This window comes from Saccostrea cucullata, unplaced genomic scaffold (genome assembly GCF_032062105.1).
Source record: "Saccostrea cucullata isolate Sc308-1 unplaced genomic scaffold, CSIRO_AGI_Scuc_v1 ctg9328, whole genome shotgun sequence".
NCBI classification, from domain to species: domain Eukaryota; kingdom Metazoa; phylum Mollusca; class Bivalvia; order Ostreida; family Ostreidae; genus Saccostrea; species Saccostrea cuccullata.
Genome location: NW_026931282.1, coordinates 413 through 20,294, shown reverse-complemented (window position 1 = coordinate 20,294; position 19,882 = coordinate 413). Strand labels below are relative to the sequence as shown.

The following is a 19,882-nucleotide window of genomic DNA, read 5'->3' as shown; positions in this document are numbered from 1 at the left end:
ATTAACTTGACGTAATGCAATTTTGACCTCACATATTAAAGAAATGAAATAATATAAAGAAATATTCATTTTCACGTTATAAAGTTTTAACACAATGTAAACATATTTTCACTTCACATAATGAACTTTGGTCTTCAAGTTATAAAGTGCCGACATAATGGAAGAATGTGTTTACTTCATGTAATGCAGCATTGACATGATGTAAAGATATTTTTACATCACCTCATAAAAAATTGACATAACCTAAAGATATGTTCACATCACGTAATGATAGATTGACATAATGAATGCATAGTTTTATGCTATAAGGCAGTGATGGCGTTCCATATGTATCGATAGTCTAATTTGCCGATAATTGGATGTTTGTATGCTGTATGCATATCGTGACACTTAACACCATAAATACTATGAATGGCTGACACGAGTAATGTATTTGATGATATATAAAAGTCTACACCAAAATTCACGTGGATGGCCTTAAATTTAGTTTTATTCCATTCGCCAAATACATAAAATATTGAATATTATTAACATCACTCAACATCCGGTAGCCGAATAACTCTTAAGTTTACACTTGACTCGTTTTCCGGTCACACAGTAAAACTCTGACCGAAGCCTGACATTCTGTTTTAAGTGACGTTAATGTAAAGCTCAAGGCAAGTCCAGAAATAAGGCTCTCCGTCTGACATATATAATAGCTTTCAATTCCTATTTTTCGCTGAATCGTACGTTGATGTTTAATTAAACCTGTTAGTAGGTAACATTTAAAAGTTTCGTTCTATAATGGACACCGTTTAACGTATGTGAGACATTGATGAAATATCTCCAGGGAAGGTTATACAAAGAAATGATACTACTAAGAAGTGACCGTATTCATCCCGCAGTTTTTGTTGTCTTTGGAGATGTCCTCAGCCCTTACTATATAACGTCACGGTCTAGTTAATGTTAACTTCTGATATTAACTGTGAATGTAGAGGGGGCATATTTGTTCCACGCCGTTGTGAAATCATGTGTGAAATAACAGCACTGTCAACGAGTGTGCTGTCAGTCGGTAAATATTTAGTCTGATGGTATGTTAGTAGTAGATCAAAATGTCAGAAACCATAGAAATCCCGGAAAACGGTGTGAAGAATAATGGATATATTTCAGACAATGGGGAACATAAGGTACTGTTCTTCATGTTGTTTTCACTAATACAGAATAAATTAGTTATATTTTATTTATTTTAATTTTTTGCTAAGTTATAATTCATTGCTCTGTTTTATTCGCTTGTTTGTTTTTTCGCACACTTTGAGACGCCGGTGGAGCTGCAATTTACAGCTGAGCTCGGCACTTACAAACTTTGAGAAATATGGTATCTTTTATATATCAACACCTACTGCAACACAGAAGCTCAGATTACCGTATATGGTCTCCGCGTCCCGCAAAGGGATTCGAACATATCTCTTACTCTGCGTCCCACTTTAACCACTACGCAACGCAGACGACTAGGCTTTATTCTTTATTTATCAATTTAACGCAAAAAATATATAATACTTCATAATTTATTCAAATCATTGTCTATTTTAAGTGACACAGTGGTAAAACATACTGTTCATTGAAAAAAGAGAGATGTCCCATCGTTAATTTGGTTTAGACTAGGGACTTTGTGCAAATTTTATTATATAATATAAAAATGACAGGAAGTTTTAATAAAAACAAATATCAAACAATACAAAATACACACCTGTAAAAGTTTATCTAGGTAAATTAATATATGTATACAACAAGGGATCACTTTGATTGATGAGTTTAAATGTTTACTGTTTGCTAAATCTTGAATTAACATTTAATAGCCTTTATCCTTTTCCATCATTACTCAGCATGTTGCGTAATTACAGGGAAATAATTAATGGTTCAATTAAATGAATACGTGTATTACTATAGGATGGTAGATCATCAAGGTAATTTTTTATTTTCTTCCGATTTTGAAAACCACAACGAAACTACGATATTGTAATAATCGCCTAAATATAATTAACATCATATAAATACAATTCTTAGTAAAGGAATAAACTTCAGGAAAATAAAATATAAGGAAATATTATTATATACATGCTTTATGCTTATGATTTTGCTTTTGAAAAAAGCTTACTATATATAAAAACAAATTCTATCCATCAGTAATATTGTACAAGAGGAAGTGTAATAAACTGCGGTGCTATCTGTAATAAATCCCTCTAAAGGCCTAAAGAATGAGTAGTTCGTGTTCACAAAGACGTTTTAGTCTATATTTACTAATATTAAGCGACACAAGACTGATTTCATATGAGACGTGATTGATGCGCGGAACAGCCTTGACATTAAGAAATGAACAAAGTTTAATTGCTTTGTTTTATCGGGATTTATTGTATTCTTAGTTGTTTTTTTAACGGAACAGTTTATATAGAGTGAAAGGAAGCCTTAATTTTATATATATCTTAAGAAACAATAAGGGTATCAGACCCAAAAAGTAATTGATTTTATGAATTATTAATAAATAGAGAGAGATTCTAGGAACAAAGTGCCATTTTCCACTCTTCATGACACAGTGTAAATTAAAGCACAGAGTTATAACAACAATATACAGTTAATTGCTGATTCCAGAACTCAGTATATAATACATTCTGTCTAGAGGCCTGAAAGACAACCACGGCCGGGTACATGTACCTGTATCGATTTGGGGACACCCCCTAAGTGATAAAAATAAGTAGGGGTTGCCCCGTATACGAAACACGTGCCTATGAAGGCAACCAAGACAACAGTAGTTTATGTTTGATTGCATTCTAAAACAATATCGAAAATAAAATGTCCACAAAATAATTTTTATTTTACAGCAGAATTCGCTTCCCAGAGAACGAAAAGTGTCTTACCAAGAAGAGACCGGAAATGACGCAGCTAAGGGCGACAACAAAGTGGATTTACAAACTGAAAGTTTTGATCGCCTACTGTACAAAACCAGCGAAACCCCGCCAATTCATCTGCTTCTACTTTTCGCATTTCAGGTAATGGTAAAAGACAGTGCTTAAAATGAAAGATTTTTAATTTGTATAAGTAGAACCGGAAGTTACGTGACATCTAGAACGTTAGGATCTCTGGATTATGGAAAGTATGAGGATTTGTTAAGCATGCAGATTTACAAATGGTTCCTTTACTCCTTATTTTGATTAATAGTTATCAGACCACAGCTGCTATCAGGAAGAAAATTACCCCCAAAAATCAATATAAGTTAGTGACAAGTTCGAAATTTTCTTTCCCTCTCTCTCTCTCTCTCTCTCTCTCTCTCTCTCTCTCTCTCTCTCTCACAGGATGTTGTAAGACAAAATATAATCTGGTTCCCCGACTCAAAAACTTCACTTAAAATGAGGGAACCAGACGACACAGTAGTATCCTGTTGTCACGATCATTAAGCCAGAATATTTGACCTTTTGACCAGAGGGTCAGTAAATTGTTGACAAAAGTTTATTACTGCGAGAAAACACTCTCAGCAGGAAGCTCCTATACAATTAAATTTGTCACACTTCAAAAAGTTCACAAAAGTTCACATGCCGAAGAGTAAACAGATTAGAAATGTTAATGAGGAGTATGTATTACCTCTGTGAAGTTTACGAGATTAGAAATTAAAGGGGATTTTTTTAATTTTGATAGGGGGCTGCCTTGGGGGGGGGGGGTGGGGGGGGGGGGGTAAAGATCAACCTACATTCGAAAAAAGGTTCGCTGTTCCTCGCCCGACAGGTTGAAAAGAATCAATTGTCTGAATATGCGTTAACCCTCAGATTATTTATTCTTCATACAATGTTTGAATTTTTATTATCTTAGCAGTAAGATTTATACTTAATGCTTAATGTTTCTGGGGTCTTGTGAATATGAGTGTACTGTGTTACAATTAAACTATTAATTGTAAATTGACTCGTTCCACCCGTATCATTTTTTGTAATTTTAATTCTGATGAAAAAATTATACATTATTGAGACTAAAAAAAAGAGAAAAAGAAAAAGAACTTTTTACTTCTAAATCTATGGTTAGGAGAAAACAAATGAGGAGAATTATAAATTTATAGGTGAAAATAATTATTATCTTGACTTCATTTTTTTAACCTTCAACATGACCACAGATCCTGTGCAGGAGGTTCACGTGTTGTCAATAAAACATATCCATGTCACCAGAAAAGGCAGGCGTGAACGAATTAGTATTGCGGTTAAGTATTATAATCTTAAACAAATGTCGACATCGTGTATTAATTAAAAAATTCTGTCCTTGACTTCGAATTATAATTATTTTTAAAACTTAAGGTTTTTACTTAGAGCTTTACTAATTTTCTTTTAATTTCACTTGCACTTCCAGCATAAGCATTTTTAATTTCAAAAAACGCTACATTTTCTTGCTGTCTTTTTCTTCCACGTCTCCATTTCTTCTAGCTGCAGAACTGTAGCTCTATACTGGAGAAAATTCGGACAGATAAAGCAGAGAAATATCTGTCCGAATTTTCTCAAACAAAGAGTTGCAGTTCTGCAGATATAATTCTTTGTATTTTTTCTACGTCAACCCAATTTTTCAACCCTCCTTTATTCCGCTCTTGCTTTTTGCATAGCGCCACCAACACTCCTGTTTCAAAATCGTTTTTTCCTTCAAATTTTCCAACAGCACCATCATTTCTCATTTCCCAAGAGGATAATCAAAGGTATACTAATGTCTGTCCCATTTCTGTTTCTTTGTGTATTTTATTGTAATACGTGTGCATAATAATTGAAACATAACTAATTTTGGTATATTTTACAGCATTTATTCATTTATCTTAATTTTTTATTTTCCCTTTTTTAATACATTTATGTATTGAATCGTTTGTTATATGACGATTTTCATGCTGAATTTTTATTAAAATTATCATTTACAATTAATTTGACATTGAAAACTATCAAAACATAGTAAAGTTAAATTTGTATTAAATGTGCATAAAGATGCCATCTTCGCTAGCCAAGGGTTTCTGATAGGCTATTATCCTCATAATGAGAGTAGCGTATCAGAAACCCTTTGCTAGCGAAGATGAAAGATGCGAAAACTTCCAAAATCGCATGAAGCTCCGTTTTTCCTTTGAAATGCTGAGTTTACAATTATGTGAAAGAAAATGTACTACATAAAAATATCTTGTAAATGAAATGTACTCCTAAGAAGTTATCAGATGTAAAATTGCCAGACGTTTGTAGCGGTTCATTATATATTATAGGAGTCGTTACTCTCATTATCTGTTTTCTGCACTCTTAACTAATAAGTTCTCCACTTTAAAAAATCTAGTCTCTGAAATATCTCAGTATCTAATGTATATAACCTTCCTAAATATTACGTAACAAATAAAGTATACCAAAGTCACATAACAGTTAAAGTATACATAAGTCACATAACAGTTAAAGTATTCCTAAGTGACATAACAGATAAAATATAGCTAAGTCACATAACAAATAAAGTATACCTAAGTCACATAACAGATAAAGTATACCTAAGTCACATAACATAACAGATAAATCATACCTAAGTCACATAACAGATAAAGTATACCTAAGTCACATAACATAACAGATAAAGTATACCTAAGTCACATAACAGATAAATCATACCTAAGTCACATAACAGATAAAGTATACCTAAGTCACATAACATAACAGATAAAGTATACCTAAGTCACATAACATAACAGATAAAGTATACCTAAGTCACATTACCGTTAAAGTAAACTTAAGTCACATAACATAACAGATAAAGTAAACCTAAGTCACATAACATCACAGATAAAGTATACCTAAGTCACATAACATCACAGATAAAGTATACCTAAGTCACATAACATCACAGATAAAGTATACCTAAGTCACATAAAAGATAAAGTAAACCTAAGTCACATTACATACAAAGTATACCTAAGTCACATTACAGATAAAGTGTACCTAAGTCACATTACATAACAGATAAAGTATACCTAAGTCACATTACAGATAAAGTAAACCTAAGTCAAATAACATAACAGATAAAGTAAACCTAAGTCACATAACATAACAGATAAAGTATACCTAAGTCACATAACTTAACAGATAAAGTATACCTAAGTCACATAATAGATAAAGTAAACCTAAGTCACATAACATAACAAATAAAATATACCTAAGTCACATAACATAACAGATAAAGTAAACCTAAGTCACATTACAGATAAAGTAAACCTAAGTCACATAACATAACAGATAAAGTAAACCTAAGTCACATTACAGATAAAGTAAACCTAAGTCACATAACATCACAGATAAAGTATACCTAAGTCACATAACATCACAGATAAAGTATACCTAAGTCACATAACATAACAGATAAAGTAAACCTAAGTTACATAATAGATAAAGTAAACCTAAGTCACATTACATACAAAGTATACCTAAGTCACATTACAGATAAAGTGTACCTAAGTCACATTACATAACAGATAAAGTATACGTAAGTTGCATTACCGTTAAAGTATACCTAAGTCACATTACAGATAAAGTAAACCTAAGTCACATAACATAACAGATAAAGTATACCTAAGTCACATAACATAACAGATAAAGTATACCTAAGTCACATTACCATTAATGTATATCTAAGTCACATTACATAACAGTTAAAGTAAACCTAAGTCACATAACAGATAAAGTATACCTAAGTCACATTACCGTTAAAGTATACCTAAGTCACATTACATAACAGGTGAAGTAAACCTAAGTCACATAATAGATAAAGTAAACCTAAGTCACATTACAGATAAAGTAAACCTAAGTCACATTACAGATAAAATAAACCTAAGTCACATAACAGTTAAAGTAAACCTAAGTCACATCATAGATAAAGTAAACTTAAGTTACATTACATTACATATAAAGTATACCTAAGTCACATTACATAAAAGATAAAGTATACCTAAGTCACATTACCGTTAAATTATACCTAAGTCACATTACATAACACATGAAGTATACCTAAGTCACATTACATAACAGTTAAAGTATACCTAAGTCACATTACATAACAGTTAAAAGTATACCTAAGTCATATTGCATAACACATAAAGTATACCTAAGTCACATTACATAACAGTTAAAGTATACCTAAGTCACATTACATAACAGATAAAGTATACAAAATTCACATTACATAGCAGTTAAAGTATACCTTAGTCACATAACATAACAGATAAAGTATACCTAAGTCACATTACATAACAGTTAAAGTATACCTAAGTCACATTACATAACAGATAAAGTATATCTAAGTCACATTACATAACAGATAAATTATACCTAAGTCACATTACATAGCAGTTAACAGTATAAACATTACATAACAGATAAGTATACAAGTCATAATAACACATAAAGTATACCTAAGTCACATTACATAACAGTTAAAGTATACCTAAGTCACATTACATAACAGATAAAGTATACCTTAGTCACATTACATAGCAGTTAAAGTATACCTTAGTCACATTACATAACAGATAAAGTATACCTAAGTCACATTACATAACAGTTAAAGTATACCTAAGTCACATTACATAACAGATAAATTATACCTAAGTCACATTACATAACAGTTAAAGTATACCTAAGTCACATAACAGATAAAGTGAACCTAAGTCACTTTACAGAACAGATAGAGTATAGCTAAGTCACACTACATAACACATAAAGTATACCTAAGTTAGCCCTCTTTCATAACTGAATGTATGGAAGTATACCTAAGTCACAATGCATAACAGATAAAGTACACCTCACATTACTGCTATATAACAGATAAAATATATATCTATATAACCCTAAATAACAAAGTATATCCATCGACCAAGTTACCTCATATATGATGTAAAATACAAATAAAGTTTGAATATAAACGTGTATAGTTCTTTCTGTCCGTCCATCAGTTTGTCAGTCTGTCCTCCTGTCACAATTTGTTTTTTACATTGGTCAAAACTATTGAGTGAAAAGAGATAAAGCCTTCCTGTTTCACATGTACATTACCTGCGACTAGGCCTTTCTAAATCCGGTACAATTTTTGGCCCCGTAACCTTGAACTTGAATATTTCCCTAAATTTCGTTAAAAAATAACATTACTTTAAATTGGCCAATACTCTTGAAAAAGTAAAGACAGGGCTTTCATATAGCACATGTATATATTACCTGTGAAAAAAAACTTTCTTAATAAACTATTTTTTGGACCATAATAGAATCTCAACTAAATTTTAATGTGTCGCAACTATTTTTTTTATGCAAATATCACCTTTTCAAAGTTTGTTTATAAATGGCTCGTTCATCAAATTGCAAAAACCTGTTCTGAAGTACACATTTCCCGTGACTTTGACCAAGAAATTTGACCTACTTTTCAAATTTACTTTCCTTATCTTATCTGAGTAGAAAAATTAAATAGGGCTTTCATATAAGACATGTAAAGAGACCGGACATTACATCATCATTGTGCTCTCTCCTTCTCTCTCTCTCTCTCTCTCACACACACACACATAATTGAGGTAGATTTGTAAAGACATTCACTAGATGTGATTTCCCTTTAAGATTTGTTTAGAGTACATATTAAAGTTCGGTTTCTTGTAAATAAGGAGTAAATAAGCCTGAGGTAATATGTGATTTATAAGGTACAAATGATTACGGTACAGAGCGCGCCGTCTGGTCCCGGGGAAGGTCTACATACAAAGAGCCAACTAAAGAAAGGAAAATAAAATCAAAACAACTGAAGATAAATTCTGTATGATTGTCCTCCAAAAATTATAAAAGTAAAAAAGTACTATTTGGCAGGAAGACCCCCATGTATCTGCTTGTAGTCATAAATTATAGTTATAAGCCTTTTCATAAGAATGATTACATGATTTATTGATTGTATATTGTTTAACGTCCCTCTCAACAATTTTTAACTCATATGGAGACGCCACCACTTTCTGATGGAAAGCTGCAGTTTGGTCAAAAACTCGGCACTCAGGGCCATTGAGCAGTGAAGTACCTTTTTTCGTGCCAATACGTTAGCACCTACTGCGACACGGGATCTCGGTTTATACGGTCTCATTCATAGGACCAGTCTCCACGTCCCACAGTGGGATTGGATAAAAAATGAATACAACGAGAGAAAACAAAGTTTACGGTCTTACTGATAAAAATTGTCGGCGACTTCTTTCTTGAACACATCTAGAGTTCTAGACTGTGGGTTTCTTCGTGGGGAGTAGGCTGATATGAATTATTATTAATTCTTCGATCCTTAACTTGGTTACGCACGCAACCACCCCACCCCCCGCGAATGCAATGCTCTCCAACTTCGTTGCAAGGCGGGGGGGGGGGGGTACATTTACTTTTTTATGCAAGGAAAAACAATTGTACTTTTTATATTTCTAAGGATTTTACATTTCTGATTCAAAGTAAATACAAAATTGTCACTAATTTACATGTTGTTTTATTAACCATTTTAGATTGTGTCAAGGGCAGTAATCATAACTAGTGATTTCTGAGTTGAAATTGAATGCAAGGGGGGGGGGGGTAATAAAAAGTTGTATTTTCAAAATTACGCTTGTCTCTAAGTCACTAATATTTTTACCGGATTTTGGTTTGTCGTCAACTCAATTAATCTGAGTTGAATTGAGGCCATTAAGACCAATAACAGTTAATTTTCATGAGAAAAATATGGAAAATTCTCGGTGGCCTGCGTTATCTCGTTAGGACTTAGTGGACACCACTGGCACTTGACATGTTAAAGTTGTTTTTTTTTTTTCATAAGTAAAACTTCCCAGTTCTTTAATGGTAACATAGCATGGGTATTTTTTTTTATTTATGAAAAGAAATTTAAGAAAGGTTAAAACACCAAGCGTGGATGCCATTCATACATGTATGAAAAGGTGGGTTCAATGTCCAAACCACTTTTACTTTAAGTATTTTAACCTTGATAACTTGAATTATTAAATATTCTTTCTCAGTCTCATCCCATGATTGAGGGATCGTACGGGAAAAATGTATCAAATAAAACAAAAAAATTTAACGGAGACACGGCTATAAATAAACATTATAAAGTATATAATTAGTAAATAACTCAATTTTGATCCTGCTCCGTTGCCCATTTTTACTGACTTAAATCTTTTAGAATTTTTATAAATATCAAGATAATTTATATCAATTTTTTTTCACTCAAATTATTTGAATCTGTTGTTAAAACATTTGTTCCAAATTTGGTTTATATGGCGTTAAATAAAAAGTAATAACAAAAGTCTACGAACTCTTCTAATGACCCGCGTATCATATATTGTGTTTCGTTGGAAGACAAATACCGGTTCTTTATGCTTACTTTATTTTAAGTGATTTTTGTATTTTTAGCAACTCCTGATGTCGATCTCGGGCACGCTAGCTGTTGTGCTGATCGCCTCTAAGGTGATCTGTGCAGTAGATGACGAGGAATTCGTGGCCTACATACTAAGTTCCTCTCTCTTTATGAATGGAGTCTGCACAATTCTAATGAACACTGTCGGAGTCAGGTAAACGCATCTAAATTTTACAAATAAAACACAATGACAATAGATATCTCTATTTTTATGATGAAATACAGTGAAACCTGTCTAATCCGACATGCACTGGGAGATAATTTTGTGTTGGAATAGAGAGGGTGTCGGATTGCACCATGTCATCAAGCATAGTAAAAAAGTAAAATTTGGAATGAAATTTAATGGAATTCACAGTATATCGGATTATTCAGGTGTCGGATTAGACAATTTTCACTGTACATTCAATCAATTTTTTTAAAAAAAAAGTTAATAAATTAAAAGCTGAGCAAAATGTGTAATTACTACTGAAATAAAAATATTTCGGTAATAAAACACACAGGGAAATTTTGTGTTTAAATTCATTTCATTCTGTAATTTTCAGATTGCCTCTTTATCAAGGGGCCTACGGCGGGTATATTCTGCCTCTGTTGACTCTACTAGAGATCGACCCTAATAAGTGTAAAGTGAAAACTCATCTTCAAGGTTTGTATCAGGGTTTATCGGCAGAAGATTTTGTTATCACCTTGCATTAAATCACCTGTTCGTTTGTGAATGGGTTAGGAATTGCGACGGAGATACAAAACGGAAGTGATGTAATTTTCATCGGGTTCGATATTCTTTTTCGAAGGAATGACCCCTCTCCCCCATTGCCCTTGTCATTAAAATTCAAGCTTTTATCTTCAACTCTATTCTTGATAACTAGATATAACAGTATTCATTATAATTAGGAGTTCTGACTTTGATATCTTCTGTCCTATAAAAACTGCCAAATTATTGATGTGTCGTCTTCAAATACATGCAATTAGGGGGGGGGGGGAGGTTATATTTTTATTTGTGAATTTAGTCATCCAGTCATCAGGAGTAAAAATGATTTCATGTATTTTTATTGGAATTTTTTACTTCGTAAAACCCTTTCATCGGAAGATACATTGAAAATAAATGTAATACATGTACAAAAAGTAAAGAAAACGTATTGTGCTACTTCTTCAGAAAATATTCATGAATTTGTAAACGATCACCTTCCTTGTTAAAGAACATCTTATCAAGCGAGAGGGCTTAGTTTTTAGGTCTATGGTTCTAATAATCACACGTTATTGGTGCAAATTCTTCTCTACGTCTACAAATCAGAATCAACTACCGGTAATTCACATAAAAGTATATATTTACATCGACAGCGCTTTTATATCATTTACATCAATCTTGTAAATCCCGGTGACTTCGAAATAAAGACACCGCAGAGTTTAAAACACCTGTTTCAAATATTGATATTTTGCAGACTACACAGGTTAATGCCAATTTTAACTTTGTCATCATCAACTTCTCTTATTATCACATTCACCTGTATTAGGTGTTTATATCTTTTAATAAATAATTAGTATAACTCGGGTTATTAGTACGATCGGTTTTATACCCAATGAGGCTCATGACAAATAAGTAGGAGTTACAGGGCTTTCTCTAGTATCGTTATCCCTATACATCAGCTCTTAGTACTTCAGTATATACTATGGTCTCAGTTGTTGATTTAAGGAATCACTGTCTAGTTTTGAGAGTATGCCAGGGCATCAACAATAGTGGGAAACATGGAATAATTTGCATAACGGGCGAAGCCCGTTATGCTAAAATTATCCCATGTTTCCCACTATTGTTGATGGCCCTGGCATACTCTCAAAACTAAACAGTGATTCCTTATATTTCCATTTCATTGTGAAATAAAATTGTAGACTTAGACATTTAGAATGTAGACTAATCGATTTAAATTACACGAGTACTTCCATGCCAATTTCAATAGTCCTCGCACACTGACGTCAAACACGAAGGCAGCCGCACGAGATTCACATGCATATTTGGCCTCCTTAGAGTCAGACACAGAGACAGATGTGCACGAGATTTGCATGCGTATTAGGCCTCCTTAGCTGCTGACCTATCGACCTGCCTAATTTACATTCCGGCAGAATTATCGGGAAATCAACTCCGCTTACTTTCAAAGGGTTATTATAGAGAAAAAATTTAGAAATGGAAATATTATTGTGTTACCTGATCAATATTGAGAGCTAACAAAAAGCGCCACCTGTTGTCAGGAGTTCCGTCCCCTAGCTGGGCATCTGCCCGGCCCTTCCTCTGTCGTTCAAAACAAAGTGTGTGTGTTTTTGCTTTGTTCCTATTTGTACTATTAGAAAGCTTGATGAAATGCTTGCTATTTGTCCTCCTCATTATTTGTAAATTTCGATAATATCTTTTCCCCTTCATAAATGTGTCATGGATGGATGAAAAATGCATTTACATGTAGTTAACAAAAATTATCTCTTTAGCACATTATGAACTTGGTCACCCCAAGATAACAAAAATCTTTGAAGTTATCCTACTTAAAATGAACTTGCCCGTTTTCCCTTAGCTTAGTCCGTAATAGGTCTGTTTTTATTGTTGTTTTTGTCAGCATATATTTCTGACCTCTTTGTAACTGCACTTGTTGATGTCTTCCGGAAATTTTAAGTTTCTGATCTTGACAGAACTTTAAAGGTTAAGTTTTCTTCTTGTCGAGACTCCGGTTCATTTGTTTTGATTCTTTCTGTTTATTTTCTAATATGTGCTTCTTGTATCACTATCATTATCGGCCGCAGCAGTGGTCGATCTATTTGTGGTTGTGTTAGAAGGTGCACATGGGGAAATGAGACGTTATATAATAATTCGTAAATGATAACATGTATAAAATCATCAATAAAATATTTTAAAAACTTGCTTTAAATTAAGCTTTAATTGTTGTTATGTTTCGATTACATTTTCATTTCGCATCAGATAATTGATAATTTATGGTTAAATAAAAAGAGTTTACAATAGGTACTCTCGATCAGGGAGTGTGCATTATACGAAAGGAAATCGTCATGATTTTCCGGATAAGAATGACGAGATAAAAGTATATGGTGAATAAAAACTGAAAAGTTTTTCAACAAGTAATTTTTTTTTAATATGCTGCAGCTGCGAATGACACAAAGATTATTTTTCTACATTTTGCACTGTACCATGCAGCATAACCTTCTCTGTAGAAACCATAGACATTATCACATGACAAAGATCCATAGTATCAGCATATAGTTCATCTTGAGAGGCCTACATCTTCATTTTGATGACAATAAGTTCTTTTCATTGACTTTATAACATCGATGAATCTAAATGATGAGCAAACACAATAAACTTTTTAGTAACTTTATAAAAATTATGTATTTATTTTGCTTTGAGGACAGCCTGAAATAAAAAAAAAAGATTACTATTTCAGCATTGAATATCTTGACAATTGTGCTTTCCTTGCCAGTTTGCTTTTATAAAATTTTGAAAGTACTTTTTGATATGCTAGATTTTGTTATCGGCCGATTTGATCTTTGCATCAATTTACCTTGTTGGTATTTGATGCTGTCAAATATTAACAAATTTAGTCTTGAAAGGTAATTGTTCAAAATATGCACGTCACGCTTCATAATGCAGTGGATCTGTTCGTTTTCTTTCCTTAACTGAAACTGTATTGAGGCAAAAATGTTAATTTTAGCAAGATTTTATTTCGAGGGAATAATTTTTAAAATGCTAAGTATATGTATTTTTAAATAAACCATTTGACTCCTATAATTTTTTGAATAGAACATTGCCAATCTACTCCTGAAAACCAAACAATTTCTACATTATCATATATTGATTGATTTTTATTTTCACAGGCTTAAATTCCACAAACGCTTCATCAGAGATAACAGTCAGCGAGGCTTCAGAATTACGGGGAGTTATATTAACAAATATGAGAGAGGTGAGCATTGATCAAATTATTCAAATAATTTTTTTTTCATATTTCTCTTCAATTTTAAAATTTCGTCTTCAAAATATATTTCTTTGGTTTTCTGAAACCATTGGCCATGCCACTGTAACTACGGTACTGTAGTACCCTTTTTTACGGTAGATGATTCTTTTTTTGTGAAACATGGTCGAAGCAAAAGCAATTTTTTTACCAAACATCATATTTTGACGTACTTTAAAGTTGCCTTGCAGAAGAGTGGCGGCCGCCAGATAAAATATTTTTCATACGTGGCCCCAACGGGCTTCCGTACATCTCTTCAGCAAGGCAAATTTAAAGTACGTCAATATATGATGTTTGGTAAAAAAATTGCTTTTGCTTCGACCATTTTTCACAAAAAAAGAATCATTTACCGTAAAAAAGGGTACTACAAGACTGTAGTTATCATGAAAGAATTGATTATTGAACACATCGCTCTTTTCATTCGAAAAAATAAACACACATTAATCTACCACACTAACCCCCCTTTCTTTACAGATACAGGGGGTGTCTGGTGTTTCCAGCTAACCCCCCCTTTTTTACAACCCAATTTGATGTTTCTTACAACTACAGGGGTGTTTGATATTACCACACTAACCCCCATTTTACGTTTCCTACAGCTACAACACTATTCTCCACTTTTTTTCTACAGTTACAGGGGGTGTACAGTCTGATGTTACCACACTAACCTCTCCCCTTTTTTTACAGCTACAGGGGTGTCTGATGTACGGAAGCCCGTTGGGGCCATGTACGAAAAATATTTTATCTGGCGGCCGCCACTTATTATTTGGCGGCCGCCAGATAATTATGTGGCGGCCGCCACTTATATATCTGGCGGTCACCACTTACTATATGGCCGCAACATAATTTTTATGGCGGCCGCTATATAACATCTGGCGGCCGCCAAATATTTATCCGACGGCCGCCACATAATTTATATGGCGGCCGCCAGATAACACCTGGCTTCCTGATGCGCGCGCATGTTTTAACGTGTGATTTCAGAGGTGGATACATTTTAAAAATTATAATAACGACATCAATCAACCAAACTTGTAAGAAATTTATTAGGACCCGACACTCCAATCCACACTTCTAGTAGATATATTTTTGCGTAGAGCAGAATAATATTTGATTTGAACTATGCAAATAGTTGTAGAGTGTTTCGGTTATTAAGAAGCCTCATCAGGGGTCACGGACATAATTCATGGTGTTAGTTTTAGGTGAGACCGGCTTATCTCGTCACCTATATTCTTGTGTTTGCTGTAAGCTATGATTGGTTGAGAATTAAATAAGTTTTACATGTTGGATTTCTAAGAATTGTGTTCCAATATTTCAGAATTCGTTTTTTATCATTAACTTTTTTATCATAAGCAGCGGTTGTGTCAACATCCATCTTCTTAACCCAATAACACTCACCTTTGCAAAATAGTTTATGTGGCGGCCGCCAGATATATAAGTGGCGGCCGCCAAATAAAATATTTTTCGTACGTGGCACCAACGGGCTTCCGTACTGATGTTACCACACTAACCCCCCATTTCTTTTTTTAGTTACAGGGGTGTCTGATGTTACCATACTAACCCCCCCTTTTTTTTACAGTTACAGGGTTGTCTGATGTTATCACACTAACCCCCTCCCCTTCTTTTAACAGCTACAGGGGTGTCTGATGCTGGTGGGGGTGGTCCACATGTTGATGGGGGCCACGGGACTGATCGGGGTCCTCCTCCGATTTATCGGTCCCGTGACTGTGGTACCCACCATCCTACTGCTCGGGATAACCGTCGTGGGCCCCATCCTGGACTTCTGTGTACCCAACTGGGGGATTGCAGCTCTGTAGGTATTTTACGTGTAGACTTCTCAAAATTAAACGCAAAACTATACAGTAAAACACGCTTATAGAGAATACACTTTTTTAAAAAATTGACGTGAAGCGATTTCCATTCCCCTTACGTAAAAACATATGTAGTCTTAACATATATAATTGATTACTCATCACGAAGCATACAGTCCGTGTCTATCACGTCGTTTTAAGCGTGCTGTACTGTATTTCTCCGCTTTTCGGTTGTTTGGTTCTTGATATCTCATCATTTTTAAATTCCTTGATACAGCTCTTAACTTTAACGCATAAACATATAGTTTCGTCTTTTCAATATTCCTCTGGAAAAAAATTAAACGTTCATGAAGTACGTGACGAATTCTATTTCAGAGTAACCGTCACCGGCTTTGTGTTGGCTTTCTATCTAGCCAAGTATAACATGCCTGTAGCGGTCTGGACGCCCAAGGGCGGATGTCGAGTTGTTAAGTACCCGTTACATCAAGTGTTTGCTGTAAGTTCATCTTACTGAGATAGAGTTGTTCTTAAAAAAAATAATGTAATTGATTATTTTATTTGTTGATATGGATGAATTTTTGTATGATATCTTAGTAATTTTACATTTACAGTACCTGGACGTTTTACCAATAATATTTAAAAGACATGGACATAGTTTCAACTGAATTTTTAAAATCAATTTTAATGTTAATAATTAATCAATTTTAATACATTTTAATGATCAGCAAAACTTTGTACATCATTTGTTGATTAACAGACGAGGTACAGAACTTGACAATATCCATTAAGTAAACAAGGCTTGTTATTTGCCCCCTCCTCTGTTAATAATTTTCCCTAGTCACAGTAAATACAAGAAAGCATACTATGAATTCGCCCCGTTTATATAATTTTTTTCATCTCTATGTAAGATGGAAGAAACGAAAATAAAACGACAACCTTTATCATCTCCTATATCATGGCTCACAGAAGCTGTTAACCAATGATTTCGTTGCAGTACTCATAATGTGAATGTAATTCTTTAATTTACTGTATACAGGGTTATTTTCGCCCCGAATTATTTTTGTCCTTTCACGCATTCAAAGATACCGATACAAGTTCCCCCTCTCACGTTTCTGTTGTGTTCATGGAATTCTCCTCGTTTAAATTCGCCCACCTTGGAGTTGTTAGAGTTGGGCAAAAATAAAACGGGCCAAAATTTCCTCGTATACTGTAGATCACTAAATTCTCGCGACACCTTATTTTTGCGAGATAGTCATTGACTCTTTATTGGCGAGACAAAATTTTCACGAATTGTTGTTTTCGTCTATATAATCGTAAGGAATACTTTTAAACGCGAGAATGAAATTTTGGCGAGCTCATTGTATCGCGTAATAACGCGAAAATTAAGTTAAATGTGATTTACAGTAATTTTCATTCGGAAAATAGCAAAAACCAAGATTGCAAGCGTAACTTCTTTAGATTTTATCACAGATTTGGGAATGTTTGATTTTAGATCCTGATTTCTATCGTGGTGGGCTGGGTGGTCAGTTGGATCGTCACAGAAGCTGGTGGTTTTACGGACGATAAAGCAGATAAAGGTTACAATGCCCGCACGGACGCTCGTCTGGAAGGAATCGCGGCGGCAGACTGGTTCTTTTTCCCCTATCCAGGTAATCTGTTATACAAACACATTCAAATCTAGATCTATTCATGGTTCATTTTAAAGCATCCTCTAACACAGTAATAGACATGCGTGTAATGCCTACCACAATTTAATTGTTTTTATGGGGTTTTTTTTCTCACGGAAATTAATTTTGTGTACTATATTTGGAAAAATTTACAACTTTCGAATTTCATTGATTTGGCTTAGATATGAATTTATAATTATTATGCATTATGAATTTATCTTTGACTATTTTATATAAATACTAGTACAATGTTTTGATGCTACTGTTATAACAGGTCTCCATGGACCCATTTCCTATTCGACTCCAGTTTTCCTAGGATTTTTAATAGCGACCTTTCTATCTATCTTGGATTCGATTGGAGATTACTACGCATGCGCATCTATGAGTCACGTGCCGCCTCCACCGCAGCACGCGGTTAATAGAGGCATTATGATAGAGGGGTTAGGAACTATTCTGTCTGGAGCTGTTGGAGCAACGCAAGCCACGACAACTTATGGTGGTAACATAGGATCAATAGGAGTTACACGGGTAAGTCTATACCGAGAAATATTAACCTAGAAACTCAAGCCACGACAACTTATGGTGGTAACATAAGGCCAATACGAGTTATACGGGTAAGTCTATTCCGAGAAATATTAACCTAGAAACTCAAGCCATGACAACTTATGGTGGTAACGTAAGGCCAATACGAGTTATACGGGTAAGTCTATACCAAGAAATATTAACATAGAAACTCAAGCCATGACAACTTATGGTGGTAACAGAGGATCAATAGGAGTTATACGGGTAAGTCTATACCGAGAAATATTAACCTAGAAACTCAAGCCACTACAACTTGTGGTGACAACAATGGGTCAAAAGGAGTTACAAGGGTATTTCTAAGTACAAAGAAATATTAACCTTGAAACTTAACCCATGACAACTTAGTGGCAACATAGGATCAATTAGAAATTAAGGATTACGTGTATACGAAAAAATAACCTAGAAATAATTTTAAATGTGTAATATAGTTTCTTATATTATAGTAAGTTATATTGTTATATACAAATTATGAGACTTCAGTCCATATCTCACCATACTGCAGAAGTTTTTTTTTTTTTAATTTATGATCAAATTTGGGGAAACTGTTTAAACAGACTTTTCCTGAATGATACTCCCAAACATTAGAGTATTTTAAAAATTCTTTAATTTCCCTTTATTTATGTTTCAGGTTGCCAGTACTAGTGTTTTTGTCGGGTGTGGTATTCTCTATATTATCTTCGGTCTGTTCGGGAAGTTGTCTGCCGTGTTCATTTCGATCCCGTACCCAGTTCTCGGTGGCTCCTTAATCACTATGATCGGAATGTTTATTGGGGTCACGCTTTCTAACCTCAGACCAATTTCTCTGACGTCATCTAGAAATTTAGCTATCATTGGAACCTCTATATTAATGGGTCTTCTAATTCCAGAATGGGTTAAGAAGTACGGCAGTGATCTCGATACAGGTGAGAACAAACAGTGAAAAAATTTTGCTAAAATCTTCTTTATTTTGTTTGAATGTTTTTTAACGTCCCTATCGAGAATTTTTCACTCATATGGAGACGCCACTGCTTGGCGGTGGAGAGCTGCAAATTTTGTCTTCTACTCGACACTCAGGGCCTTCGAGCAGGGAGGGATCTTTTTCGTGCCTGCATCTACTGAGACATGGGACCTCATTTTATACGGTCTCATCCGAAGGACCAGTCTCCACGTCCCACAGTGGGATTCTAACCCGAGACGTAAGGATCAACTCCTTACTTTGCGACTCTAGAGCGGACACTCTAACCATTGCTAAATCCTTTTTAAATCAAAGGAAAAACACAATCAAAATTCAGAGGAAATTGATAAAAAAAATTAACACAAATTTTGACACTTTTAACAAGTTTGAATGTATTTGTGTATATGATGGTTTAAGAAATCAGGAATTTCATTCCTTCAAATACATTGCTAATATTCCCAGATTGCACAGTCAGGGAAAAGGTCAAAA

General features: G+C 34.0%; 1 protein-coding gene across 1 annotated transcript; it reads left to right on the top strand.

The window, feature by feature from the left end:
* Positions 1–977: 977 nt before the first annotated feature.
* Positions 978–19,361, top strand: LOC134232071 (solute carrier family 23 member 2-like; the record flags this gene model as incomplete). The annotated part of the gene is made up of 10 exons (XM_062714040.1): positions 978–1,166; positions 2,856–3,023; positions 10,407–10,564; positions 10,953–11,053; positions 14,272–14,357; positions 16,031–16,212; positions 16,586–16,706; positions 17,703–17,859; positions 18,152–18,405; positions 19,088–19,361. Coding segments are annotated over exons 1-10 (1,576 nt in total), but the record flags the coding sequence as incomplete, so codon positions are not given.
* Positions 19,362–19,882: the final 521 nt, after the last annotated feature.